The following is a 23,608-nucleotide window of genomic DNA, read 5'->3' on the forward strand; positions in this document are numbered from 1 at the left end:
CCTGCCACTAAATGATCGGGGAGGAAATGAGAAGCGGGCATGCAGAGGGAAAGCGTACTGCATGCAGACTGTAAGTGTGTGTATGGCTTAACAGAAGGAGAGCACATTGAAAGCATGAGTCACCATACACTACAAGTGTGACTGCATGTTAGAACACCCCCAAAGGCTGTTTTCACACTGTATGAGTCCTGTTAACAAACCATGTGATTGGGTTTGAACTATGAATACAGCACCAACAGATAATGGATAGTGTGTGCACAATGATCATAACATTGTGTTGCATTTGTCTGGTGTTTTGTAACCCTTACGGTCTCCTTCACATCTGTGCATCACACTTGAATAAAAGCATTACAGCCTTCTAGTAATGGATTTTAGAGGTGGATTGAGATATGCAAGTGGAGAAGGAAGATACTCTTGAACCGTGTCTAAAGACCGACCCTGCAGGTATACTTACTGAGGTTAAACAGCTCTGCAGGAAACACTTTCACTTGGTAAATCCAATCAAGAGCTGCATTTCGGTCAATCAACTCGATCAGTTCCTTAATTCAGTGGAGATCAACAACTCAGACAAAGGGCCAAAAAAACATTCTGGACTTTTCATGTTCACTTCATGATTGAACTTGTGGTAAAATATTATACATAGAATGAAACATGTTATAATGGTACCTTTAAATTTGACAAAAGAACATATATTAATTGCCAAGAAATAAAACCAGACTCAGGAAATATTTAGCAATAGCACTTTATTGAACACAAACAACCCTAAGCCACAATACTGAATGACAAGACCAATTGGCTGCAGCAAACATTTTATAAAATAGATTCAGGTTTAATGTCACTAAATTGTTTTTTTTTTTTCTTTTAACGTCAGAAAGACAGATGCAGGTTTTTCCAAAACAGTGAATGATCTTTTACATATTTAACATTTTTGTAACAAATTATCATTCACATGTTCACACGAAGGAATAACAAGGCAAAGTGCTTTCAGGATTGCATTGTCGAAAAAAAACAAAAACAGAAAAAATGAATGGCTTGAGGTTTTTGGTGAGATGGAGGAGGGGGGGGGGGGAGTGGGGCTGGTCCTGTCCTGGATTAGGCAATGGGGCTAGGGGGGGGGGGCGGTGTTTGGTTGGGGAGGAGGAAGGGGGGGGGGGGGGGTGGGCCTGGTTAGAAAACCTCAAACCTTTCACCTTGTCCTGTACCCCTTGTAGTCAAACTGAACGTGAAATGTCAGGGCAGTGTGGAGACAGACGCCTGTGTAGCAGAATTTGGTTCAGAGTGGACCGATGGATTCAAAGGCATACGGCTTGAGGGGCTCAAACTCGCCCTCGAACAGAATTACAAATCCACCTTCAAATCTTTCTTGTGACAACCTGTGGTATCATTACAACTGCAGGGCAATCAGTGGCTGACCCAGAATGAAGCTGTAAACGTTGAAATGATGTATACTATAGGGCTAGACAAGGAAATATACACACAACCGAAGAAATAGACGGTGTTAAAAATAAAAGCGAATGCATGGTTATTTATTCCTAAAAAGATGGATCCTCTGACCATTCGCCACTGAATGTTAAAGGGGGATAGACTATCATCAGAATCTGCATCATAACATTGTCTGGCTTCACATTCCAGTGGTATTTTGTCGTATAAATGCTTCTCATAAATATTTTTTTCTACGTCAAATAGACATAAACACATACAGCACAACCAAGCACACTTTTTTTTTTTTTGTATAACTACCATTGCTTATGATAAATCTGTATTCTCGTACTGTGAATAGTTTTGTTTTTCTTCTTTAATAGTCAGAACAGATGGAGAGACAAACAATACTCAAGGCTGCAAAACAAGGAGGTAGGAGAAATGCTACTGAAAAACAGCAAAGTGATGCTAATGTGATCGTTCGCTTAAATAACGGTGAGAGACACCAAGCGTTCAGCTCCACTTCTTGAACCAAGCAGCTGCTACTCCAGTCAACGTTTATTTTTTTAAAGGAGCGGTGTGTTCGATTTGACTCCAAATTGAAAAAAAGAAGTCTGAAAATCGATATTCAGTCAAGTCTTCAAATTGTATCCGATGATTTATTGATCACGTCAGACGCAGACTGGTGTAGTGGCTTTGGTGATTAACTAACTGAGGACATTTTAGAGGCCCATTCTGCCTTTAAAAAAATTTGAATTCTGTCTTAACCCTCTTTTTCCAGACCGATCATATTCTAAAAATTGACTAATTTCATTCAACCGAGTAACATCATTGGTCCTATTGTCATCACTGGTCTAGAGACCACGCTGCTGGTGATGGCATTGACTCCTTTACACACAGTAGAGTAGTAGTATATATTTGCAGATTTGTAAATGAGGTAATCAGGCTAAATAGGGAACCCTGTCATTGACACACACGCCCACTTCATTCACCAGCAAAGCAAAAAGATTTTTCTCGGTCAGCGGGACAGAACAGAGTGGGGGAAATGAAAACAACTTTGGAATGTTGGGTGGACGAGCCAACTTTTTATATACATATTTTTTTTTTGTGAAGGTGCACTGTGAAACTTTTTGATTGTAACTCATCACATGCCCTGATTCAGAGTCCTTCCCCTCATGATAAAAGGATCCTTTGTGTTTCCCCAGATAAGCCACTCAAAGTAAAAACAGGCAACCCATTATTGAACCTTTTTTCCTTTGAATTGTTATGAATTAAGGCTGCCTCAGCAGCAGATCAATGCCTGCTTTAAGTCCAGTCGTGAGAGGATTGTTAATAGCTCGTGAGTTGCAATGAGGTGGCAACATCTACAGTGCAGCGGACTAGAAATTAAAAAAAAAAAAAAAACATGAAAAGGTACTTCTAAAAAGTCACAGAACATGCAGAATACATCCTTTCCTACAGTAGGCTATTCCTAATAGCACATTCAAAAGGGGCTCCTAACGGGCAAATTCTCTGATATGGCTCTGCTTAAGAGTAATCAAGCTCGGGGTGAGACTACTTCCACTGTGGGCTCACAGAAGGAGCGAGTAGATAAGGTGCTCCACCAGAAGACTGCTGCCTTAGTTCACCTGCACGAATACTTTGTGTCATTCAGTTCAACAGGTTCAACAGTAAACACTGGAAAAAGTGTTTGTTTTCCTTCTCGTAAATACATTTTTTTTTCTTCTCCCCCCCCCCAGAGACACATCCTCTTGCTGGTGAAAACAAACGGCACTTTCAAGGGGAATGTTTCTCTAAAACCACAATCACAAGGACCTCCGAGTAACAAATTCTGAAAACACACAGGCTATACAGTAGATATAAATCTCATGAGTTTCTTAACTGTACAAGCTTTAGGCTACACGCTGAAAAGGGAGGGACACATAAGAACCCTTAATGCTTTAACATTGAAAAACAAATATAAGGCATTTTCATATTTCCTTTTATCCGCATACGTCACTGACAGCAGGTCTAAATATTTTTGAGAAAACATTTCATTCAAGGAGGAAGAGGATGCATATACACATCTACACATGCAAATGAACATGTCTACCGGTTATAAACCAGAAGCCCGAACTACAACACCATCAAAAATCCATCCATAACAAGAAGAAAAAAAAATTAATGCACCTACTCAAATCTATCAGTCAACTTGTGCACAGTCCGTTCTCTGAGCAGGCAGCTTTTAGACTTGGACATTGATCACAGTTTTTAAGAATGGAATATCAAACACTCCACTATCAAACGCCACCTTCTCTGAACACAAACAGGACCACTTGAAATCCTTCATTTGCTACAGATCAGTGACTTTTGGTGTTAACAAAAAAAAAAAAGAAAAAAAAAAAAAAAGGGCATATCAAATATTATTTTTTTCAACCGAGGAAGCAATGATAAACAAAAGGTTATTGCACTTTTTATCTTTTGTCTATTTCAAAAAACGAGGTCAGCTTGAGAGAAGATGATTCATGCCTTAATGTCGCGGTAAGACAACAAAATGTTACGTCACTTCTATAGTATGATCACACGGTTATTAACACGGCACACAGCTACTACTGCAACCCTACTTTGTAAGTCAGTCTACCCTAAAAAAAAAAATAATAATAAAAAAAATGAACACAAAAAAAAAAAAACAGTCTCTACAATCAGTTCGCAGCACAGTCACAACAAACAGCTCGCCTAAAATCTTGACCTCGAATGCAAGGTACCGCATTCTTCACAACTTGGTTAGTAAATGTGAAGTTAGAAGTTGTTGATGAAAAAACCTAAACGAGTTGAGAAGATCAATCAGAAGAGGCTCTGATATTCCAGATGATGGTCTTTTCTACAGTTAATGTGTTACGGACAATCAAACCTCATGTTTAGAAGCGCTCAGAGTCGTCTTTTCTTTCCCTAAATTTGGTCTACCAGCTCCGTCACTCTGTGGTGTTCAGGGAGCCAACTGAGCCCCCGAGGTGCCTTCTTTGGATTTGTGCTTTCATACTTTTGATCCCCATCCATTCAATGTTTGATGTGCCCTAAATCGCATCGGCAATGTGCAATTTAATCCGCCCCCCCCCCCCTCCCGAAGGGAGCACTCAGTCACTGAGATGCGTCATGAAATCCAAAATAATACAGGAGGAGTGTATTTTATTTTTTATTCTTATGACTCAGATCTCAAAAGGGTTGAAATAATCCTGCTCAGAGGGAATATGAGCCTCTCTACTGTACGTTCAGTGTAATTTCCTTGTTCCCATTATAAGGCTTCTGAGAAATACAAATGGAAGACCGTACCTTTCGGTAGTAACAAATAAAAGGCACCATGCCACCACTGTGCTCGATATTACACAGGTCCTATTGGTGGGGGGAAATTAATAACCGAGTGTTCAGGCAGGGAAGGCCGTCAAACTAGCATTAGTCATACAGTGTAATTCTATTATTTTGACTTACAAGAGGTAAAGTTTTATAGCTACCTTCATTCACCACCTTAAATTAGACTGTACTCTTCACGCTATATGACCTGCACCAGATAACAGACTCATCTGTTGAGTTGTAATGTAGAGAAATATGTTGAAACAGGTACTCTTTTTTTTTTTTTTCCTTATATAAAAGAAGGGACTTGTGCATGTTTAGGTTCCACATGCATATATAGAAGAGTCACTCACACACACTGTAAGAGAGAGAAATCTACACGACTGGCATCAGGAGAAACGAGAAGAAATCACAGAGGAGAAATGTCAGCGTCGTCACACAAAAATATCACTGATGAGGTAAAAACTGCAGGTCCAATAAAAAGTACAAGGTGCAGTTTGCTGCCCCCCTTTTGTAAGGTAGGAAACAAGAGACATCTGCCGACACTAATCTAACACTTCCGCATAGATACATCTCTGATTTAGGCTGGTTTAAGCAGAATTACACTACCCACAACAAGATGGATCACACGATTTGAACTCTTTGTTAGCATAGCTGTACAAGCAATTTTTGTTTTTATACAAATTTCCTTTCCATCATTTTTTGAGGTACACCACTTCTATCCCAAAAGTGTCATTTGGCTCTGGATGACGGAGAAGCCAAAGATGATTGTTTACGAGTGAATTCTGAATTCATTCATCCATTCACAGTGGCAAATATGGCGATATCCTAACCTCTCACAACAATCTCTGCACCATGGCAACCTTCAGCTATGTGCTACCTCATCTGATTTGTGTGCTTCTCGACACCGCAGGGTGTCTGCGAGACCAAAATTTTGAATTATTACTATTATTTTTTTTAAATCAAGCATTCCGACCAAGTAGCATAACTCTACAGGTGATGCAAACTCATCAGGTACTGCCAGGTATCGTTTCCTTTTTTCAGCTTTTTAAGGCAAAAGGCTCAACAGTGGATCAGAGAGTGGAATTGAAATTTGCCATTTACTTCAAGTAAGAACCGAGACATCCATTGAGGCAAATCAATTCTATATGAATATACCATGCTTCTTGTTTTTTTTTTGGACATCAAAAATGTTTCGTTTTTTTTTTTTCCTGGTAACACACATTATAAACCACCTTGTTTAACAAACACACAACCTAGGGATTGCTTTGCCAATACCAAAGGGACTAACTAGATTCTGCAAAAATGTCCAATCTTTTTTACGATAGACTTCTACCAACAGCTAATTTTCAACAGAATACCTGCATTTAAAAGTACTAATATCCCATGCACATATTTATAGTTTTTCTTTGAGTAATAGAATTGGTGAAAAGACATGCAGCTCTGAACAAAAAAAAAAATGTCGTAATAATCCTGCCTACTTCTGAATAAGTAACTGACCAAGTATGTATGATTTATATCTAAAGGCAAATAAAGGTTTCTATGGCACTAAATGGGTGTAGCTTAGGTGCATTTCTGTCAAATATAGGCTATTTAAGAGTTATGTGTGATCGTATCTACTGTAGACCTTTTTGTCCCTCTTGTTCTACCGTACTGTAAGGCAATCTCAATGGAATGGATGAACATGAATGTTAAATTCATCTGAACTCTCGTCCCTTGTTTACCTTGTAGGCTACACTCCACACAAATATGTGTGCACATATGTATAGAGAAAGAAGAGTGGTATTACACAACAGCAGGCCTACTTTCCAACAAACAAACAAAAAAAGAGAAAGAAGAAAACCTAACCAGACCGTCAGATGCAGGAAGACTACTACACATACTGAATAATATGTAGAGAATTAGGTTATTACATGCTACCTGTATTAATCATATCTATGCAAGACAAATGAAGAGTAACAGTTTAAAGTCGGGAGAAAGCAACTTGTCCTGCTCTAAACTGACCCTACATTCATTTCAGTCAGAAAAAATTCATGGCTCAGATTTGATGATCGGACTGTAAACTGTTTGAATATATGCATAAATCCATTGCTGCTTTTCTAAAAGAGGATTCGCCCTCTCTCTCTCTCTCTCTCTCTCTCCACTCGTTTTGGCAAACAGGCCATATTTGTGACCAAAGATTAAAACATCCAACCCGCATTTGAAATCTTCCATTGGCATTTATACTATGATTTAGTGAATTGGCCTAAATGGATGGCAGTGCAATATTTGTGCTGCACACTGTTACACACACTCTCTATTGCTACAATTGGACCTTTCATTGCTTTCCATTTCTGGTACGAGATATATAATGTATATGCTCCACTTGTTCAACCGTTATACTATATCAAAATTGTGATCGAGCTCCATGCACAATAAGTCAGTTCTCACTGATACACACATGAAAAAAAAAATGAAAAAAAAAAAAAGAGCATGTATAAGAATACTGTGGTACAACAAAAGGATCAGTTCCAACTTGTACAGTTAAAGGGGCAATGGCTCCATTTACTGGTCAGATAAGGACATCACAAGAGGAAAAAAAAAAAAAAAAAACATCCCTGCCCGAGCAGACAGCACCTACAGATGGCAGAGAGAGTATGCAGAGTGTTTTGAGGAGCCTGCCTGAGGTGTACTGACTTCAAGTGACTTAGGCCAGAGTCTGTTATTAACAGTAGGCTGGGTTAGGTAACCTTGTCACTTCTTAAGGGGCTATCTGCCCAGAGTTAGTTCATACAAGAAAAAAAAAAATAGTCAGTGGGAAGTGGACACTGTCCCCGACGTACTCAGAGACACTTTTTTTTTTTTTTTTTTTAGTTTTTATTTTATAAAGTGTTAAGAGTACAATTTTGTTGCAGCCTTTGCTTGTCTTTTACAACCCTTTCCTTCCTGTATTCAGCAGCAACACACATGCATGTAAACATAAGTACATACATTAACATCTGCTCTATTTTGCACACTTAGAACCTGAATGTACTAAAGTGCGTGCTTGACTATCTAATTAAGTGCTGTGGGATTAGGGTTACAAAGGAATTAAATCATGGAAAATCCCACCAAAATAAATGTCGACATAATCTTCCTGCTGAGATCTGATTGGATTAATAAATTCTGTTTGCTGCTTCAGCACAGATCCTGAGATTACAAATTATTATGTACCTATCGCTAGTAATAATGTAAGTGCTCTCCTGAAATCAGGAAATCGATCAAGAGAACGAAAAGGCTGTCGGGTCACCAATAAGTTCCATTTCAAGTTATTGAGGTCAATTGAAATGCCAACAGTGAATCTACAACACTAACTCTGAGAAGAAAGAAAATCACTGCTCTGAAATGGACTTTGATGTCAGCTTTAGAAGATCAAGTAAAAAGACTTTTTTTTTTTTTCGCAGGGGGGGATTTAACGACATAATCCTAGGCTAGGTCCTCATCTCTCATCCAGTCAACTAATGTGTGCAATTGTGCCACTTCATTACCAGTGGATATGAAGTTCTCACACCAATGAAAACAATCTGACTCAGTGTAATTTAACCACCAGCAGATGGTCTAAAAAAAAAAAAAAAAAAAAAAAAGCATAGATATAACATCTGAAAGTCACAAACAGCTCTAGTGGTCCGATACAATCATCTTTAGTATGCTTAGTACCAGAAATGGGATGAGAAGACGACAAAATGAAATTAAATAAAAGCACATATTTGGATTTCTGCTTTTCCTGAAATCTAAACAACAGGTATTGGCCTAAGCAAAGATCCCTCTCCGTTTTTCCTCTTAGCCCTATTGTCTTCTACAAAGGGACATCAGCTCCCTAGCTATTGATAATGCCAGGACATAGAAAGGTATGCCGGGCAAATTCTTTTTTTCTCTCCCCCCACTATGGTGCAACTGGGGTTCAATGCTGTTGCCATCAAATGTGTGGAAAAAGGTAGTCAGTCTCAGGGCTCGTCGTACTCTGCCATTACGCAATCAAACTGAAATGATGTGTTACGGAAGGCATGGGTCAAAAGGCATTTCATGAGATGCCATAAAGGCAATCCAGTGCATTTGTGTTGACACTGACAGTAAAATGCCCGGCACACACAGAGCCATTCGTTTAGTCTTTAGGTAAAAATTTTCATGAAATCATAGAAAACGGAAGAAAAAACAACAAAAAAAAAAAAAAACGGAAAAATAAAATCATAACACATTCCAGGGAAACAAAAGCCCTTGTGACAGTGATTGTCTATTCAATAAGGTTCAACAAAAAAAAGGCCAAAAGAAAATATTGCTTGAAAACTGCCCAATAAAAACAGCAGACAATACTCTGTATCTGTTCAAATTGATCACCCAGAGGTTGAGATATGAGCTATTAGATGTTTAAGACAAGTTCATCAGCTTAGAAGGAAAAAAAATAATCTCCTTTAGTGAGAGCGTGTTAAAAAGCACAATGCTGATGGCCAGTTCAACTTCAGAAAACAGGAAAGAATGGAAACAAAAAAAAAATCAAAATCAAAAACGAGTGCCTAAAAAACCCAAAACTGACGGCTCTCTTTTCGATCGTTAGGCCTTTCAAATTTCGGAAAGAAAAATAAATATATAACAGTTGAAAGAGATGGGAAATAAATTGAAATGGCTTGTTCATTTATGTGCTCAGATATATGATGCTTTGATGAGGTGTTGTTGGCAGATATTACTAGTAAAGCCTTCATCTAGAAATAAACAAGGCCTCAGTCAGTCACTATCCTACAAAAAGAGAACGTTTAGGCCTACGGACCCTGGGTGAAGATGAAGCAGCTGCTAAACGAGTTGACGAGGTATATCAAGATCTATTGTCTTTCTCTATACAGTACAGTTCATCTCAAATAAATAATTTATAGCCATAATAGTGTTGATCAACTTTGGTCATAAGTTATATGCTTAGAAACATTCTAGCTTAACAAACACTTATTTAGCATCTTTAAAACATGAAGTCAGCATTGACAACAAATCGATGGTATAAATGCCGACCCAGGCGTGGCCCTCCTTTGGAAGGAGTCACGCCGACGTATTCAGCAGCATTATCAAATTATCTTAAAATGCCAAACAATTCTAGGCCGTACATTTTAAGTACACTATGGAATTTTCTGTGACCCTTTTCCAAATATTTTTCGGATTGTACTGTAGTACGTAAGCATTGCACTCTTGAGCAAAACATTTTTAGATTTTTTTTTTTTTCCCTTGTGTGGTTCCTTCATAAAAATCTAAGCTAACGCACAAAGAAAAACAAAAACAAAAAAAAAAAAAAAAAGAAGGGAAAAAAAAAAGTAATCAAATAAACAACAAAAAAAAGTCTTTGATCACTCTTTTGGGAAGGCTGTATGTTCCTCTACAAGGTCACCATGGCTGATTCAACATGATATGACTTTTATACTGAATGATATGACGAGAAAGACGAGGATACAGAGATTTCCATGCTCTTAGATGTCGGTTATAAGTTAAGTATGTCAACATGGTTTTAAAGGGTTAAATGATTTTCGAGATGGCCAGATTGCTAGTGTTTGTCTTGGATGCCACACTTCCTCGGAGTGACCTTGTAGAGCAATCCGCCTCTTTTTTAAGTTTTAAGCACTACAAGGAGATGGAGGAATGGGATCTAATTGCATATAAGGTTTGACTGCACCTCAAGAGAAGACCAAACACTCACGCACACAGACACACAAACACATACATACACAGAACAGACATGTGGGTGGGTGCTCTCCTGGTCCTCTGGGCCATGTTAAAGGGAGTCCCCCCCCTCCCCCCCTCCCCCCCTCCCCTCTGGTGGTGTTGATGGTGGTAGCAGCCGACTTGAGGGGGACACGGGACCTCACTCAGACAGACACCCATCCAGGCCAACCGGTGCACCATGGCGGTCTTTGACGTAGCCGTTGTGGAGGCCGTTGCTCGGCAGGGGGGCGCAGGTGGCGGTGATGCCGCAGTGCTTCAGCAAGTTGAGACCCGGGGAGGGGGAGACGGTGGGGGAGGAGCAGGAGCAGGAGGAAGGGTCCCGCTGGGGGAAAGGCTTCATGGTAGAGAGGATCAGAGCCAGGCAGTCGGCCACGTCCTTGTTGGGAGCGCAGGCCAGGGCTGGGGTGTGGCCTGGTTGACAAAATAATGTATGAACATCAAATGTGACAAGAATATTGAAGCCGCTCCAAAAAAACAACTGCTTACATTTCTGGAACATTACACTGAGTATCGGGTGAAGCCAGTAGAACATGTTGCAGCTAGAGAGCCTGATTACTTCTTCCTTGAACATGTTTACAACAGCAGATAGCTGCCTGACCTTCATCTCCTTTATCAGCATACAATAGTCTTTAGAAAAGATGTGTGTTAGCTCTTAAGCTGCCAATAAGAGGACAAAACCATCAAGAGAGATATAAACAAAACAATGAAAAGAGCTCCGCTGCTTAAGCTCATCCAGTCCGTCAGTATCAACCAAAGCATGACAAGTCCTCACCTTCCTCATCCACAGCCAGCACAGTGGCTCCTCTACTCAGCAGTGCCTGCACCACCGTAGCCAGGCCGTTGCGTGCTGCAAGATGGAGCGGCCTGCAGGAGAACGAGCGAGAGGGAGGGGGTGAGAGACAGCCAAGACAAGTTACAGTTGAGTTGAGCTAGCTCAATTAGGACATTTAATTGGAGTACTGTGCTTGTCCCAGTAGGGATTTGATTTATTGATGGAGGTATGTAACCACTCCGCTACAGTTAAGTGGGGATATGTCCCCTTTTAGCTACTTAATGCTGGAACTTCTTCCCTTTGACTTCAGCAAACGGCAAAGTGGTGTGTGTATGCATGTCCAAAAAACATGGACAACATTACAGCGCTGTACATCATGTACATGCTCTATGCTCGACTACTGGTTCAAAGGTGATGCACACTATCCTTATAACTTAAGGTGTTATCTGAAGACAAACAGCAACATGACTTCTGCTATGCTACGTATTAATTAATATTCGACTTCCGAGGGAAAAACAGACGCGAGGATTGTGGAGCATGCGCAGAAAGCCTCGTCAGAGTTAATCGATCTCCAACCACATTATCTAGGTGGGTTAGTCCGACTTTAAAGAGCCCATATTCTGCCCTTTTTGGGGTTCGTATATTTAATCTATGTACCTACTTTTGTACGTTCACAATAGCTAAAGTTTGAAAAAAGTGTCTGTTTTCATGTACTGCTCCTCCTTGCTCCCTCTCCGCTCTGAGTCCGTCAGCTGCACTCTGTTGAGCCCACACTGTTAGACCCCACGTGGGGCCAAGTCTGCTCTGACTGGTCTGCCGATCCGCTCTGTCGTTATTGGTCAGTTGCTCAGCATGCGTCTCAGGAAATTTCAACATGAGCTGCAGGGCTTGCCACAACGAGCCAATGGGCTTAGATCAGTGATCTCACACTGACAATGACGCCGCACTGACACATTTTTATGGAGGGGGGCTAGAACCGAGCGTTACATGCGGCTAATGCTACAGCTAACAGGAGGACGTAGGAGAAGCTGCGTTTCCGCAGACTTTGAATTTTTGCACATAGATGTGTCTAAACATGCACAGGACACTTGGAAAACACACTAAAGAGCATATAAAACCAGAAAAAGCAGAATATGGGACCTTTAAGAATATCGACATACGATAAGTAGACTTGTTCTAACTGCATGTAAGCATACTGACTATCAGTCACACACTTTGTATTCTAACATTGGAACATGTCACAGAAATGGCCAGATGTAAAAAAAAAAACTAAAACTGCAGATTGTAATAATTAAAACAACTAAAAATAACTCTTCTACATGCATAAAGTACTTCAAAGCCATCAGTCATAAAGTGCTTTAGCAGAAACACAAGCTCACAAGTTCATACAGAGAAGTCCAAAACAGTCACATGTTTTTTTTTGTTGTTGTTGAAAAGCTCAAGAAGAAAAGATTCTCACATTTGCAGAGCACTGTTGGTGGCATTTATGAGTGTCGGGCTGTGGATCTCTCCCAGAATCAGCAGAGCGCACATCTCATGTGCCTGAGGGACAGCACAAGAAGAAAAAAAGTAATGTATGGTGTCTCTCCCAAAGTTAGCTTAGCATTCAAAGTAAAAAGTACCGCATCACATTTTTTTTTTTTTTTTTTCCAAAGGGGGACGTGTACTTTGCTCGAGCTCCAAGATTTTTGATCGTGTTAATGCTCAGCACAAGACAGTGGAGCTTTGTCTTTATGATGGGGTGAATAATCGTTAATGTTAACCTTGCTGCAGGCCAGGTGCAGGGCAGTGTTCTTGTTCTCGTCCAGCAGTGTCAGGTCGGCCTTGGCCCGGTGAAGGAGGATGGCTGCAAGACACAAAGACATTTACGTCCCGCAAAGACTGAACGTCCTCAGCTGACAAATGACAGTTCGAGGAGTAGGCACAACAGATCTATTCAAAAAGAACTGTGCGTTGACTCCCCCACAGGAACGGCAGGTCTGAGGCTTACCCACGGTTCCACTGTGTCCCTTGTCAGCAGCTACCATCAGAGCAGAGCGTCCACTTTCGTCCACCGTATTGATCTCTGCCCCGTGGCGAAGCACCAGCTGAAGTCCAGCGACGTCCTCGGCAAACGCAGCAGCATGCAGTGGGGTCCTTGGAGCATCAGAGCATTACATCATTAAATCTTCCAAGATGTAATATTCGATCGAAGAGAAGGAAACGGTTGAGGTGACAGGGTGGGCACTGAGCATACCTACAGTACTTTAAAGTACTGCATCCTTATTACCACTCCTAACCGAGAAGAAGTGTGTGGTGATGTCTGTATCTGCATAGCCCTGGCCCCTCTGCCTGTGCTTTCAGGATCTGTTATCATGATGCTTTCTGGCTGTCAGTCATTGAGCGGCGGAGCAGAGCTCACAGCCAACACTCCGCAGATCGGGACCGAATGAAATGCAGCGACAAGGTGACATCGCTGACACACAGAGGGCCAGGATGACGCACAACTGCACGTAAAGAAAATCCAGCCTGGTACTGGAAAAGTTTTTGTGGAGGTGCAGGTGTGTTTATCGATTCTTTAGAGTTTAACGGCTGAGAAACAATTCCAACAACTCCACTCTCTCTCTCTCTCTCTCTTTTTGTCGCTCGGCCACTGCACTGCTCTCTCTCTTTTTTTTTCCTCACAGCAGCTCTGGATTGAAAATATGAATATTAAAATGTTTTTTTTCCCCAACGCAATGTTATTTTATGATAATATCAAACGTAAATAAATAAGATTCTATAAAGTTTTAAAGCAAATGGGATCAAAAGACGTCATAGAAAATTTGAAAACCTTATTAGGGACCATTGCTAATATTACAATGATAAAAAAACAATCCATTTGATGTTAGGCTTCAAGTGCTCTTTCTATCTGATCTACAATACATGCCATCTTTCTAACATTCCCAGATAAACAGGTTTTGTTGTGCCAGTCTCACCTTCCTTTGGCATCTCTGGTGTTAATCATGTGGACCCCAGCAGATTCCAGCAGCCTCTCTGCGGCACCGCTGTGGCCATTCATCCTACAAACCAGAAGGAGGCGTTCACAAGGTTCCCACACAACTTCAGACAGCCGTTCAGAACATATTTGACGAGCTAGTTTAAAGGCTTCCCACTCATTGAAACTATGAGTTTGGAAACTCTTTGGCTTTTCCAGGTTGCCCACGACTGCAAGAACCCAGAGTAAACAGAGTAGAAATGTTTATCTAAGCCGGTTTATTGTGTTTGTTTTGGCGTTAATACTCACAGAGCACAGTGCAGGGGGGTGAAAGGGTTTCCCTCTTCATGGATAAATGTTTTGAATTCAAGTAAAACCTCCAAACAGTCTTCATGTCCTGAGAACAAAACACACACACACAGTATTACAGACAACAGGTGTTAAAGTGAATAACAGCAGGTTTGGAGATCAGCCGCTTCCTGTCATTCAAACTGTACACACCTTTGTAAGCAGCCCAATGCAATGGGGTGTATTGTTTGTTGTCCAGCAGTTTATCTTGTGGGTCTGTTGCCATGGCGGCCTGCACCAGACTGGCCAGGATATCCGTGTGGCCTCTGGATGCAGCGTAGTGCAGCGGGGTCCTACCCTGAACGTCCCGACACAGTGCAGAAGCTTTGTGCTCCAGCAGGGCTGTCACACAGTCGTCATGGCCCAACACGGCCTGAACAAAGAGCAGCAACACAGAAGATTAAAACAACAACAACAACGTGCCTAGTTTCCTGAAGAGACACTTCTTATTCACAGATTAACAATGTTTTGTGACAAGTTTTGAATCCATACTTGACCTCTCTTAAACCTTCATTTTCTTTCAGCTAATATTTTACTCCTGTGACGATCGCTAAATTTGCACAATTTGCTTGATATAGCTCACCCTTATCAGGCAGGATTTTAGGCAAACACCCAGCTGAACATTATAGTATTACTACTGTATACATCAGTGAGGTTTAGGAACAAGTTGTCTACTGTAAGAGAGTGTGTCGCCCATGTTGCCTTCAACTCTAAAGATTAGAGTTCTTCCCTCTCTCGCAGAGTTTAGGAATTTGATTTCTAGCCTCTTTGTTTCAAATTGTAAGTCTTTTAATTTACCTCAGTGGTTCTTGTAATTGATTTTAAGTGGTTGTTGTTGTTGTTATTTTGCTTGTTTTACTGTACTTGTAATCTCGACAGCATGGGAAATTAGGGAAGCCTCAATGTCCTTTCGCTAATAAATAAAGGTTTGATTGAACTGAATTACTAACACTAGTGCCGTTAAGACTGGATATTAGAAATAGAGCTGGTGTCCTGAAAAGTGAACAAATGCAGAGTTGCATTCTTTCTTAAGGCCAGCAGGGGGCAATGTAGGAGGTTGCAAAACAAAGTCCTTAGTGTGGATGTTTTAGAGAAACCCTTCTTCCAAATTAATTAATTAGTTCTGTAAACAATTTCCATAATGAGTTCTTGGTTTCATCCCTTGTTTTAAGTCTGAAGTCTCGTCTATTTCATAAATTACTGTCACATTCAGAGTGAAATTGATGATTCAACAGGGTACGCTTTAGGGCACTGCTTTCTTCTTTTAGACATCACTGCATCCTGTTGATCATGACACAGGGGTGGAAATATTTACACAAGCTCTAGTTCAAAAAAAATCAACACGTCAACTCTAAATGACCAGGATGTTCAGTTTAAAGGGGCGATATGAAGCCAATGGCCACAATATTTAACATGAACTGTAGTCCATAAACTGATCGATGACTTAACAGTGGCAATGTTTTTTTAGTTAATAGTCAATGTTTGCCAAACTACGTAGTCTTCTTTGAGTTCCTCTAACAATATGCAGCCACATGCAGTGTGTGTGTGTGTGTGTGTGACCTACCCCTCTGTGCAAAGCTGTGCTGCCCCTCTTGTCCTTGGCGTCAGGCGAGGCATCCTTCTCCAATAGGTAGTGGACACAGTCTGTGTGACCTCCCTGCACAGCTAGCATCAGAGGAGTCCTAAAGGGGACAGAGAGACCATAAAGAGGTGTATTCTGACTGCATTCTTTAGCTTTAGACGTTGTATTGTGTGTTTCAGCTTGAAAAGTAAAACTGGAGCCAAAAAAAAAAAACAACTCACTGGCCAAATTTGTCTGCAACGTTGGTGAGATCCCCCTCCTCTCCGTAATCAATCATCATGCGCAGGCAGTCTGAGTGACCGTTGGCAGCTGGTGTCAAAACAGAAAACAGAAAACATAGAGCATAAGCATACTCTTTTCACGCACAGGTAAATAATTATTTCAGAACAATGCTTCGACAGCTTCCGGACGTGAGCAGTATACCTGATACATGAATTGGAGTCCACATGAGGCGGTTGTCATTGAGGAGGCAGGATGCCCCCTGAGCTAACAGCACCTCCACACAGCGGGCGAAGCCTTTCTGGGCGGCCAGGTAGAGCACGGAACGTCCTGCGGCATCCTGCATGTCCACGTAGGCCGCAGTCTCCGTCAGCACGCGCAGCGCCTGCCAGTGGCCTTTGTCAGCCTGAGGGAGCAGAGGAAGGCCGACACAACGTCAGTCAACAGCACGAGAAGGAACCGAGAGAGAGCGCGTGTTCGAATGTTTGACTCACAGCGAGATGCAGTGGACTGACTGGAATACTGCTTTCTATGTCTCCAAGTGCATTAAAGGACATCTCCAGGAGCTGAAATATAAAATGTACAATTTCAATAATTTACTAAGAAAAGACGCAAAAAAAAAAAAGAAAGTAAAAAATAATCTATTCTCCAATATTTTACATCATGCACAGACTGAAAACAGAAACCTATTTAGACGTATTCTTAACTCAACAACACTTAATATTCTGCTTTTTTGCGGAGTGAAATCAACTTCTAAACGGGCAAAAAACACAAGGTGTAGACCTACACAGCAGATCAGCAACATCTCTGGAAGTGTTACATCAGTGTGTGCAACGTGTGCCATGTGCAACATTTGGCTAATGGCTCATGTTTCAAGTTAAACTATGAAAACTTGAAAACTCACCAACTCCAAGTTCTGTTTGTTGCCATGGTAAGCTGCATAGTGAACAGCGCTGTAACCCTTTGAGTTGACCATGGATGGATCAGCACCATTGTCTAAAAGATGCTCCAAGCAGCTGATGACGAAATGATGGGAACAGAGGGGATATAAAAATAAACATTTAAATAAAACATTTAGTTCAGGGGGCATAAATGAATTCAATGCCGAGTCTTACATTTCAATGCATTTCAAAGCTACAGCTACAGGAGAGCAAAAAAAACAAAAACAAAGGAATTCAAACTCACAAATAAGACTCCTTTGCCTCATCCTCATCGTTCTGATGGTTCCCAGAAAAATGACGATCAACTCTGAAATGAACAGGAAATGCTTTGATTCGGTAAACTTTGCTGGGTCAGTTCAACATACAGACAGTCGCTTCACACGTGGATTCAATGTGACCACTGGTTGAAAGAAAGCATGAAAAGCTGAGACGGATAAGATAAGTAAGATTTCTGGCAGACTGAAACAGAATTTGGTGTCTTCTGTCCCAACTTGTTTTCAAGGAGAACACTGAGAGAGAAGAGAGAGAGAGAGAGAAGCAAAGAGAAGAGAGAGAGAGAGAGAGAGAAGAGGAGAGAGGAGAGAGAAGAGAGAGAGAGAGAAGCAAAGAGAAGAGAGAGAGAGAGAGAGAGAGAAGAGGAGAGAGAAGAGAGAGAGAGAGAGAGAAGCAAAGAGAAGAGAGAGAGAGAGAGAGAGAAGAGAGAAGAGGAGAGAGAAGAGAGAGAGAGAGAAGCAAAGAGAAGAGAGAGAGAGAGAGAGAAGAGAGAGAGCGAGAGAAGAGAGAAGAGAGAGAAGCAAAGAGAAGAGAGAGAGAGAGAGAGAGAGAAGAGGAGAGAGAAGAGAGAGAGAAAAGAGCGAGAGAGAGGAGAGCGAGAGAGAGAGAGAAGAGAAGAGAGAGAGAGAGAAGAGAAGAGAGAGAGAGAGAGAAGAGAGAAGAGAGAGAGGCGAGAGAGAGGCGAGAGAGAAGAGAGAGAAGAGAGAGAGAAGAGAGAGAGAGAAGAGAGAGAGAAGAGAGAGCGAGAGAGAAGAGAGAGCGAGAAGAGAAGAGAGAGAGGCGAGAGAGAGAGAGAAGAGAAGAGAGAAGAGAGAGAGGAGAGAGAGAAGAGAGAGAGAGAGAGAAGAGAGAGAGGCGAGAGAGAAGAGAGAGCGAGAGAGAGAGAGAAGAGAGAGAGAAGAGAGAGCGAGAGAGAGAGAAGAGAGAGAGAGAAGCGAGAGAGAGAGAGAGAAGAGAGAGCGAGAGAGAGAGGAGAGCGAGAGAGAGAGAGAGAAGAGAGAGCGAGAGAGAGAGCGAGAGAAGAGAGAGCGAGAGAGAGAGAGAGAGAAGAGAAGAGGAGAGAAAGAGAGAGAAGAGAGAGCGAGAGAGAGAAAGAGAAGAGAGAGAGAGAAGAGAAGAGAGAGAGAGAAAGAAGAGAGAGAGAATAGAAGAGAGAGAGAGGAGAGAGAGAAGAGAGAGCAAGAGAGAAGAGAGAGAGAGAAGAGAGAGAGAGAAGAGAGAGCGAGAGAGAGAGAAGAGAGAGAAGAGAGAGCGAGAGAGAGAAAGAGAAGAGAGAGAGAGAGAGAAAGAAGAGAGAGAGAATAGAAGAGAGAGAGAGGAGAGAGAGAAGAGAGAGAGAGAAGAGAGAGCGAGAAGAGAGAGCGAGAGAGAGAGAAGAGAGAGCGAGAGAGAGAGAGAGAGTTCTCTAACCTGCTGAAGGCTTGTGAGGCTGCAGAGTAGTGCAGGGGAGTACAGCCTGTCTGGTCAGACTCATTGACCTCAGCGCCAGCGCTCACCAGGGTCACAGTGCACTGGTACCTCCCATTAGCAGCCGCATAGTGCAACGGGGTCCTGTAGTGAGGGTTCGAGACGAGAATCAGACCAAGCAAACGGACACTCAAAATCCAACACATCTGACGACGACGGGGAAACTCACCTTCCCATTATGTCCCTCTTGTTCAAGTCGGTACCACTACTTAAGAGCAAGTTCAGACATTCAACATTTCTGGAAAGGAAGATTTTTTTTCCACAGAGAGGATATCAAGTTTACGCCGCGTATGACATGTGACGCCAGAGCATGTTGAGTCATTGTAAGAGAACGGTGACAAAGCAGATTACGCGTCTTACCCTCCAGAGGCAGCAGCGTGTAGACAGGTCCTCCCAAAGTTGTCAGGGGTGTTTATGTCAAACCCAGCCGAAAGTACGTGCTCTTTACTCATTGAGGAAACTATACTATACAGCTGACCTGCAGGGGGAGGGGAGGGGAGGGGAGGGGGAGAAACAGCAAGAGAGTCACGGCTATGTCCAAGCGTATATGAACATAGATGAACAAACTGTTAGTTAACGAGTGCACGTGTGTGTGTGTGTGTGTGAGACAAAGACGAACCTGAGGAGAGTAACTTGCGACAACAGTCTGAAAACCCGTACAGCACAGCTAAGTGCAAGGGGAACATTCCATGGATCCCACGTCTGAAAACGTCCAATCAGGCACAGAGCAGGAAATTAAAATCACATGTTGTCCAAGCGTAACTTCATTTAAACCCAGCTGTCTTCAAACATTACATACATGTATGTAACTAAATGAAAGCCTTTGTTTCACTGTGTTTTCACAACCTTGGTTAGATCTATCACCAACAACACTTCAAGCTCTCTTGATACCTGGCCGTGTCTGCTCCGTTGGTCATCAGAGTGCTGATCAGCAGTTCATGGCCGTACTTAGCAGCAACGTGGAGAGGAGTATTGCCATACTTATCCACACAATCGATCTCCCCGCCTGACGGAGAGAAGAAGAGAGGAGGGAGCGAATGAAAGACAGACTACGGGGAGAGAAAAGCCGACACGCTGTCCTCTTAGTGAATCAGACGGACAACGCGGTCGTCGTCGTTACCGTTCTGGATGAGGATCTGAGAGCGTGTGAAGCGTCCGTGAATGGCTGCCATGTGCAAGGGGCTCTTCCCTTCTTTGCTCTGTGGAGGGAGAAAACGAGAAAAAGTCTCTATTATTTGAACATTTTCATTTCAGACTCCTTTTGAGATTTCAAGAACATGTTGATCGCACGTGTGTTTGTTTGGGATAAACAGAATTTATGAGGAGGGGGGGGAAAAAAAGTGTATTGTCTTCATTCCTTCGCCACATGCGACCCCATGTGTTGATTAAATTCCTCTGAACCACAGCTACACATTTCTTCAATCTCTTATTTGAATTCGAGAGCAAAAAAAATACAAGTATGTCTAAATGAATTTAATTTTTGAGTTCGGCCAAAATGCATTGCACCACCACGACCCACTTTAAGTTTCAGCCATTTCTATTCAACACTCCTCATGACCATTCGTACCTGCTGGTTGACATCTGCCCCATTGTTGACCAGCAACTCCAGACAGAGGGCACCATTGGTGGAGACGGCGGCCAGGTGCAGAGGGGTGTAGCCGCACTTGTTGGGCTGGTTGACATTAGCTCCATGGTTCACGAGCTCGGTAGCCACGGCCTCCTGCCCCATGTAGCAGGCCACATGGAGCGGAGTGTTTCCAAAGCCATTGGGCTCATCAATCTGACAGAAGAACATGACTTTTATAAAAAAAAAGAAGAAGAGACGGCGCCGGACGGAAAAGATGCTGTCTGACACAGCGGGATAATAAAACACTCTCGGTAATACGCTCCGGCATTTAATAAAACCGACGATGGGACAGCTTGATTTAAAAAATCAAAAAAGATCTCTTACCTCTGCCCCCATCCGCAGCAGATACTTTACAATTTCGATGTGACCGCTGGCAGCAGCAGCGTGAAGAGGTGTGTAGCCTTGCTTATCCTTACAGCTCTTGTCTGCACTGCGGGACACCAGCAGCTTCACAACATCTGAATGTCCTACAGATGAGACGCACAAAGAAAAGGAACTATTTGAGTTTCATTTGTAGGTTGAATCATTTTGACATCTTGAGGCTATGAGACAAAAAACCTTTTGATCATTCAGTCATTCTTGAGTCTTTTTTACCCCCCCCCCCGTCCCATTAAACAAAGTCTCTGCCAAAGTATTGGCTTCTCATCTGAGTAAAACTTGCCACAAACAATACGAGCTTAAACTGCTGTTTGACGATGAAAATTTGTGCTGAGCGGCATTGGCAAGAAAGTGAGACCTGCTTACCCAAGTAAGCAGCACAATGGATAGGCTGTCTCTCCTTCTTATCGATGGCACTCAGGTTGGCCCCTTTGTTCAGCAGCAGCTTCACCATCTAAAAGCAAAATGAATGTTTTTTTTTAATAAAGAAAACACTTTTAAGATTGTCGTAACTCCCAGAACACCAAAAAAAAAACAAAAAAAAACCCAGGACTCACCTCTTGGAACCCACTCTGAGCCGCATGGTGCAAGGCGGTTCTGCCAGTGCGGTCTGCCATGTTCAGGTTGCTCAGCTGGGTCAGCAGAGCCTCTGCGCAGCGCGTGGCACGGTTGGCAGCAGCCACATGCAGCGGCGTCTGCCAGAACTTGTCTCGTGCGTTCGCTTCCGCGCCGCGCCTCAGCAGCAGACCCACGGCCCTCTGGGGAAAGCAGCGGCAAATAAAAATTAAAGCATACATCATATCTGGTTTGCTGCATTTTCCTTCCGTCAGCATTATGTCTTTAATGCATAAATCTAAATGGGAGCTTTCACCACTGTGGGTAGAAACCTAATAGAATTAAAAGGATGAGGTTTTCTAGGCAGAGACTATTAGACTGTTTTAAATGGCAAAAGGAAATGAGTTCATTACGTACTTCATTTCTGGAAGCAGCCGCCCTGTGCAACGGGGTCAACCATACATGGTCTTTAGCATTTACAGTGGCACCTGCAAGACAAAACAGCACAGCACAAAGCATTTTAAAAAGGAAGTCACAAACTTAAGAAGGCCCGAACATTACACCGCACGCTGAGCTGAGGAGGGTGAGGAAGTCTGTATGGGCGCTTACGAGGAGGAGAGTGTTTGCGCCACATTTCCCCAGGTCAACAGAGAGGAGCATCAGTAATGCATGAGGCTTACTAACCTGATTCAATGAGGAGGTCCATTACATGGACGTCACCCACACAGGCAGCAGCATGAAGTGGCGTACGGCGCTCTTGGTCCTGTGGGATAAACTCAGCATCAATCATGGGTGTAGTGCAGAGGGTCATTTTCACATTTAAGTTAAAGTAAGGGGCCCAAGTCCTCCATGATGTGAACCCTTGTGCATTGAAAATAAGTGTGCATGCATGAAACATACCAGTGCATTGACATCCTCCTTTTTGTGCAATAATAGTTGAATTTCTTCAGCATTACGATTGAAGATGGCCTGGACCAGAGGAGGCTGCAACACAGAAACATCAGCTGAGTTATGCTTACAATAGCTTTGCATACATTATGGAAAAAACCGGACAGGAGCGCAGTGATTCCTCCAAATGTGCCCCTTTGCATCTCTAAAAAAAAAAAAAGCAATTAGCTATTCAGTGAAATTCATATGCCTTCATTGCTTTTAGCGTGTTAACTGTGCAGATTAGTAACCGAAAGCGACTATGCTTTCCTTCCAGAAAATATCCAGAGCCTCTGAGGCCTGGAGGCCCTTGTCTCACCACATACGTAAGCTAGCCAGACGGTTAGCTAAGTCTGTGCTACAGAGCTGGCCCTGACCCAGAGGAGGGCCTATACAAGAGCAGAAAACAACGTATGTGCAACTGTGTTCATGCAAAACACCGCCAAACACGCAGAAATGCATTCGTATCATTCTTATATACAGGGCGATTGCAATGCACGTCGATAAGCTGCAAGTGGGAAGAAGCCGTTACGCAAATTAGACTTTAAATATTGCGCACAAGAGCAGATCTCTCCCAGCAAATAGACTGCGCCATGGCACCAAACACGGATCGCTTTCTTCCAAGCGTACCTGGTCTGCAATGTTGTGTACTCCCATCTCCCAAACTCAGCCAGGACGGAGCTCCTTCATGAGGATTTGACTTCCGAGGTATATTGCGGTGCGCTACTGTATCCACTTCTCAGACTACACCCATTGCTGGTTGCAAACAGAAAATGCGGTCTTGATCTGACACTGTTGTTGTCTGTATCCTCTGTCTGGTCTGACGATACAGGCTACGACTGTGCTGGTCCGCCTACAGGCGTGGCGGTCTGTAGGCGCCTTTTCGGGTGAAATGGCGCCATCTAGTGGAGGAAAGCATTATAGAGAAACTTAAATATAGTGCTAATGTAAACATACTGATCATAGGCTGTATAAGAGGAATGTGATGTAACTACGGTGGCTGGGAAGTGCAAAGCAAAATTACAAAGTGTTAAACACTTTTACAAAATGTGAGACAAATTTACATTTTGAAAAACATTTTTACATTTTATGAAACAAAATT

At 42.4% G+C, this 23,608-nt stretch overlaps 1 protein-coding gene across 1 annotated transcript; it reads right to left on the bottom strand.

Moving 5' to 3' along the window:
- Nucleotides 1–726: 726 nt before the first annotated feature.
- ankrd52a (ankyrin repeat domain 52a) lies at nt 727–23,301 on the bottom strand. The gene is made up of 28 exons (XM_061057884.1): nt 23,137–23,301; nt 22,480–22,563; nt 22,264–22,342; nt 21,997–22,067; nt 21,582–21,782; nt 21,391–21,478; nt 20,971–21,113; nt 20,587–20,799; nt 20,140–20,218; nt 19,911–20,025; nt 19,639–19,721; nt 19,380–19,497; nt 19,189–19,257; nt 18,963–19,103; nt 17,524–17,586; nt 17,243–17,354; nt 16,833–16,904; nt 16,543–16,744; nt 16,341–16,428; nt 16,102–16,219; nt 14,691–14,910; nt 14,499–14,586; nt 14,191–14,274; nt 13,224–13,369; nt 12,997–13,079; nt 12,693–12,775; nt 11,234–11,325; nt 727–10,872 (listed from the first exon to the last, which is right to left on the bottom strand). Exons 1-28 carry the CDS (start codon nt 23,161–23,163, stop codon nt 10,601–10,603), a joined length of 3,234 nt encoding a protein of 1,077 aa, XP_060913867.1. The 5' UTR covers nt 23,164–23,301; the 3' UTR covers nt 727–10,600.
- Nucleotides 23,302–23,608: the final 307 nt, after the last annotated feature.

This window comes from Labrus mixtus, chromosome 15 (genome assembly GCF_963584025.1).
Source record: "Labrus mixtus chromosome 15, fLabMix1.1, whole genome shotgun sequence".
Classification (NCBI taxonomy): Eukaryota; Metazoa; Chordata; class Actinopteri; order Labriformes; family Labridae; genus Labrus; species Labrus mixtus.

Coding starts and splice junctions, on each gene's coding strand:
- ankrd52a (XM_061057884.1), bottom strand. CDS start 23,163: ATGGGAGTACACAACATTGCAGACCAG. Junction 19,722..19,910: donor AACGGAGCAGACACGGCCAG/GTATCAAGAGAG, acceptor GGACGTTTTCAG/ACGTGGGATCCATGGAATGT. Junction 12,776..12,996: donor TGCACCTGGCCTGCAGCAAG/GTTAACATTAAC, acceptor GCTGTCCCTCAG/GCACATGAGATGTGCGCTCT.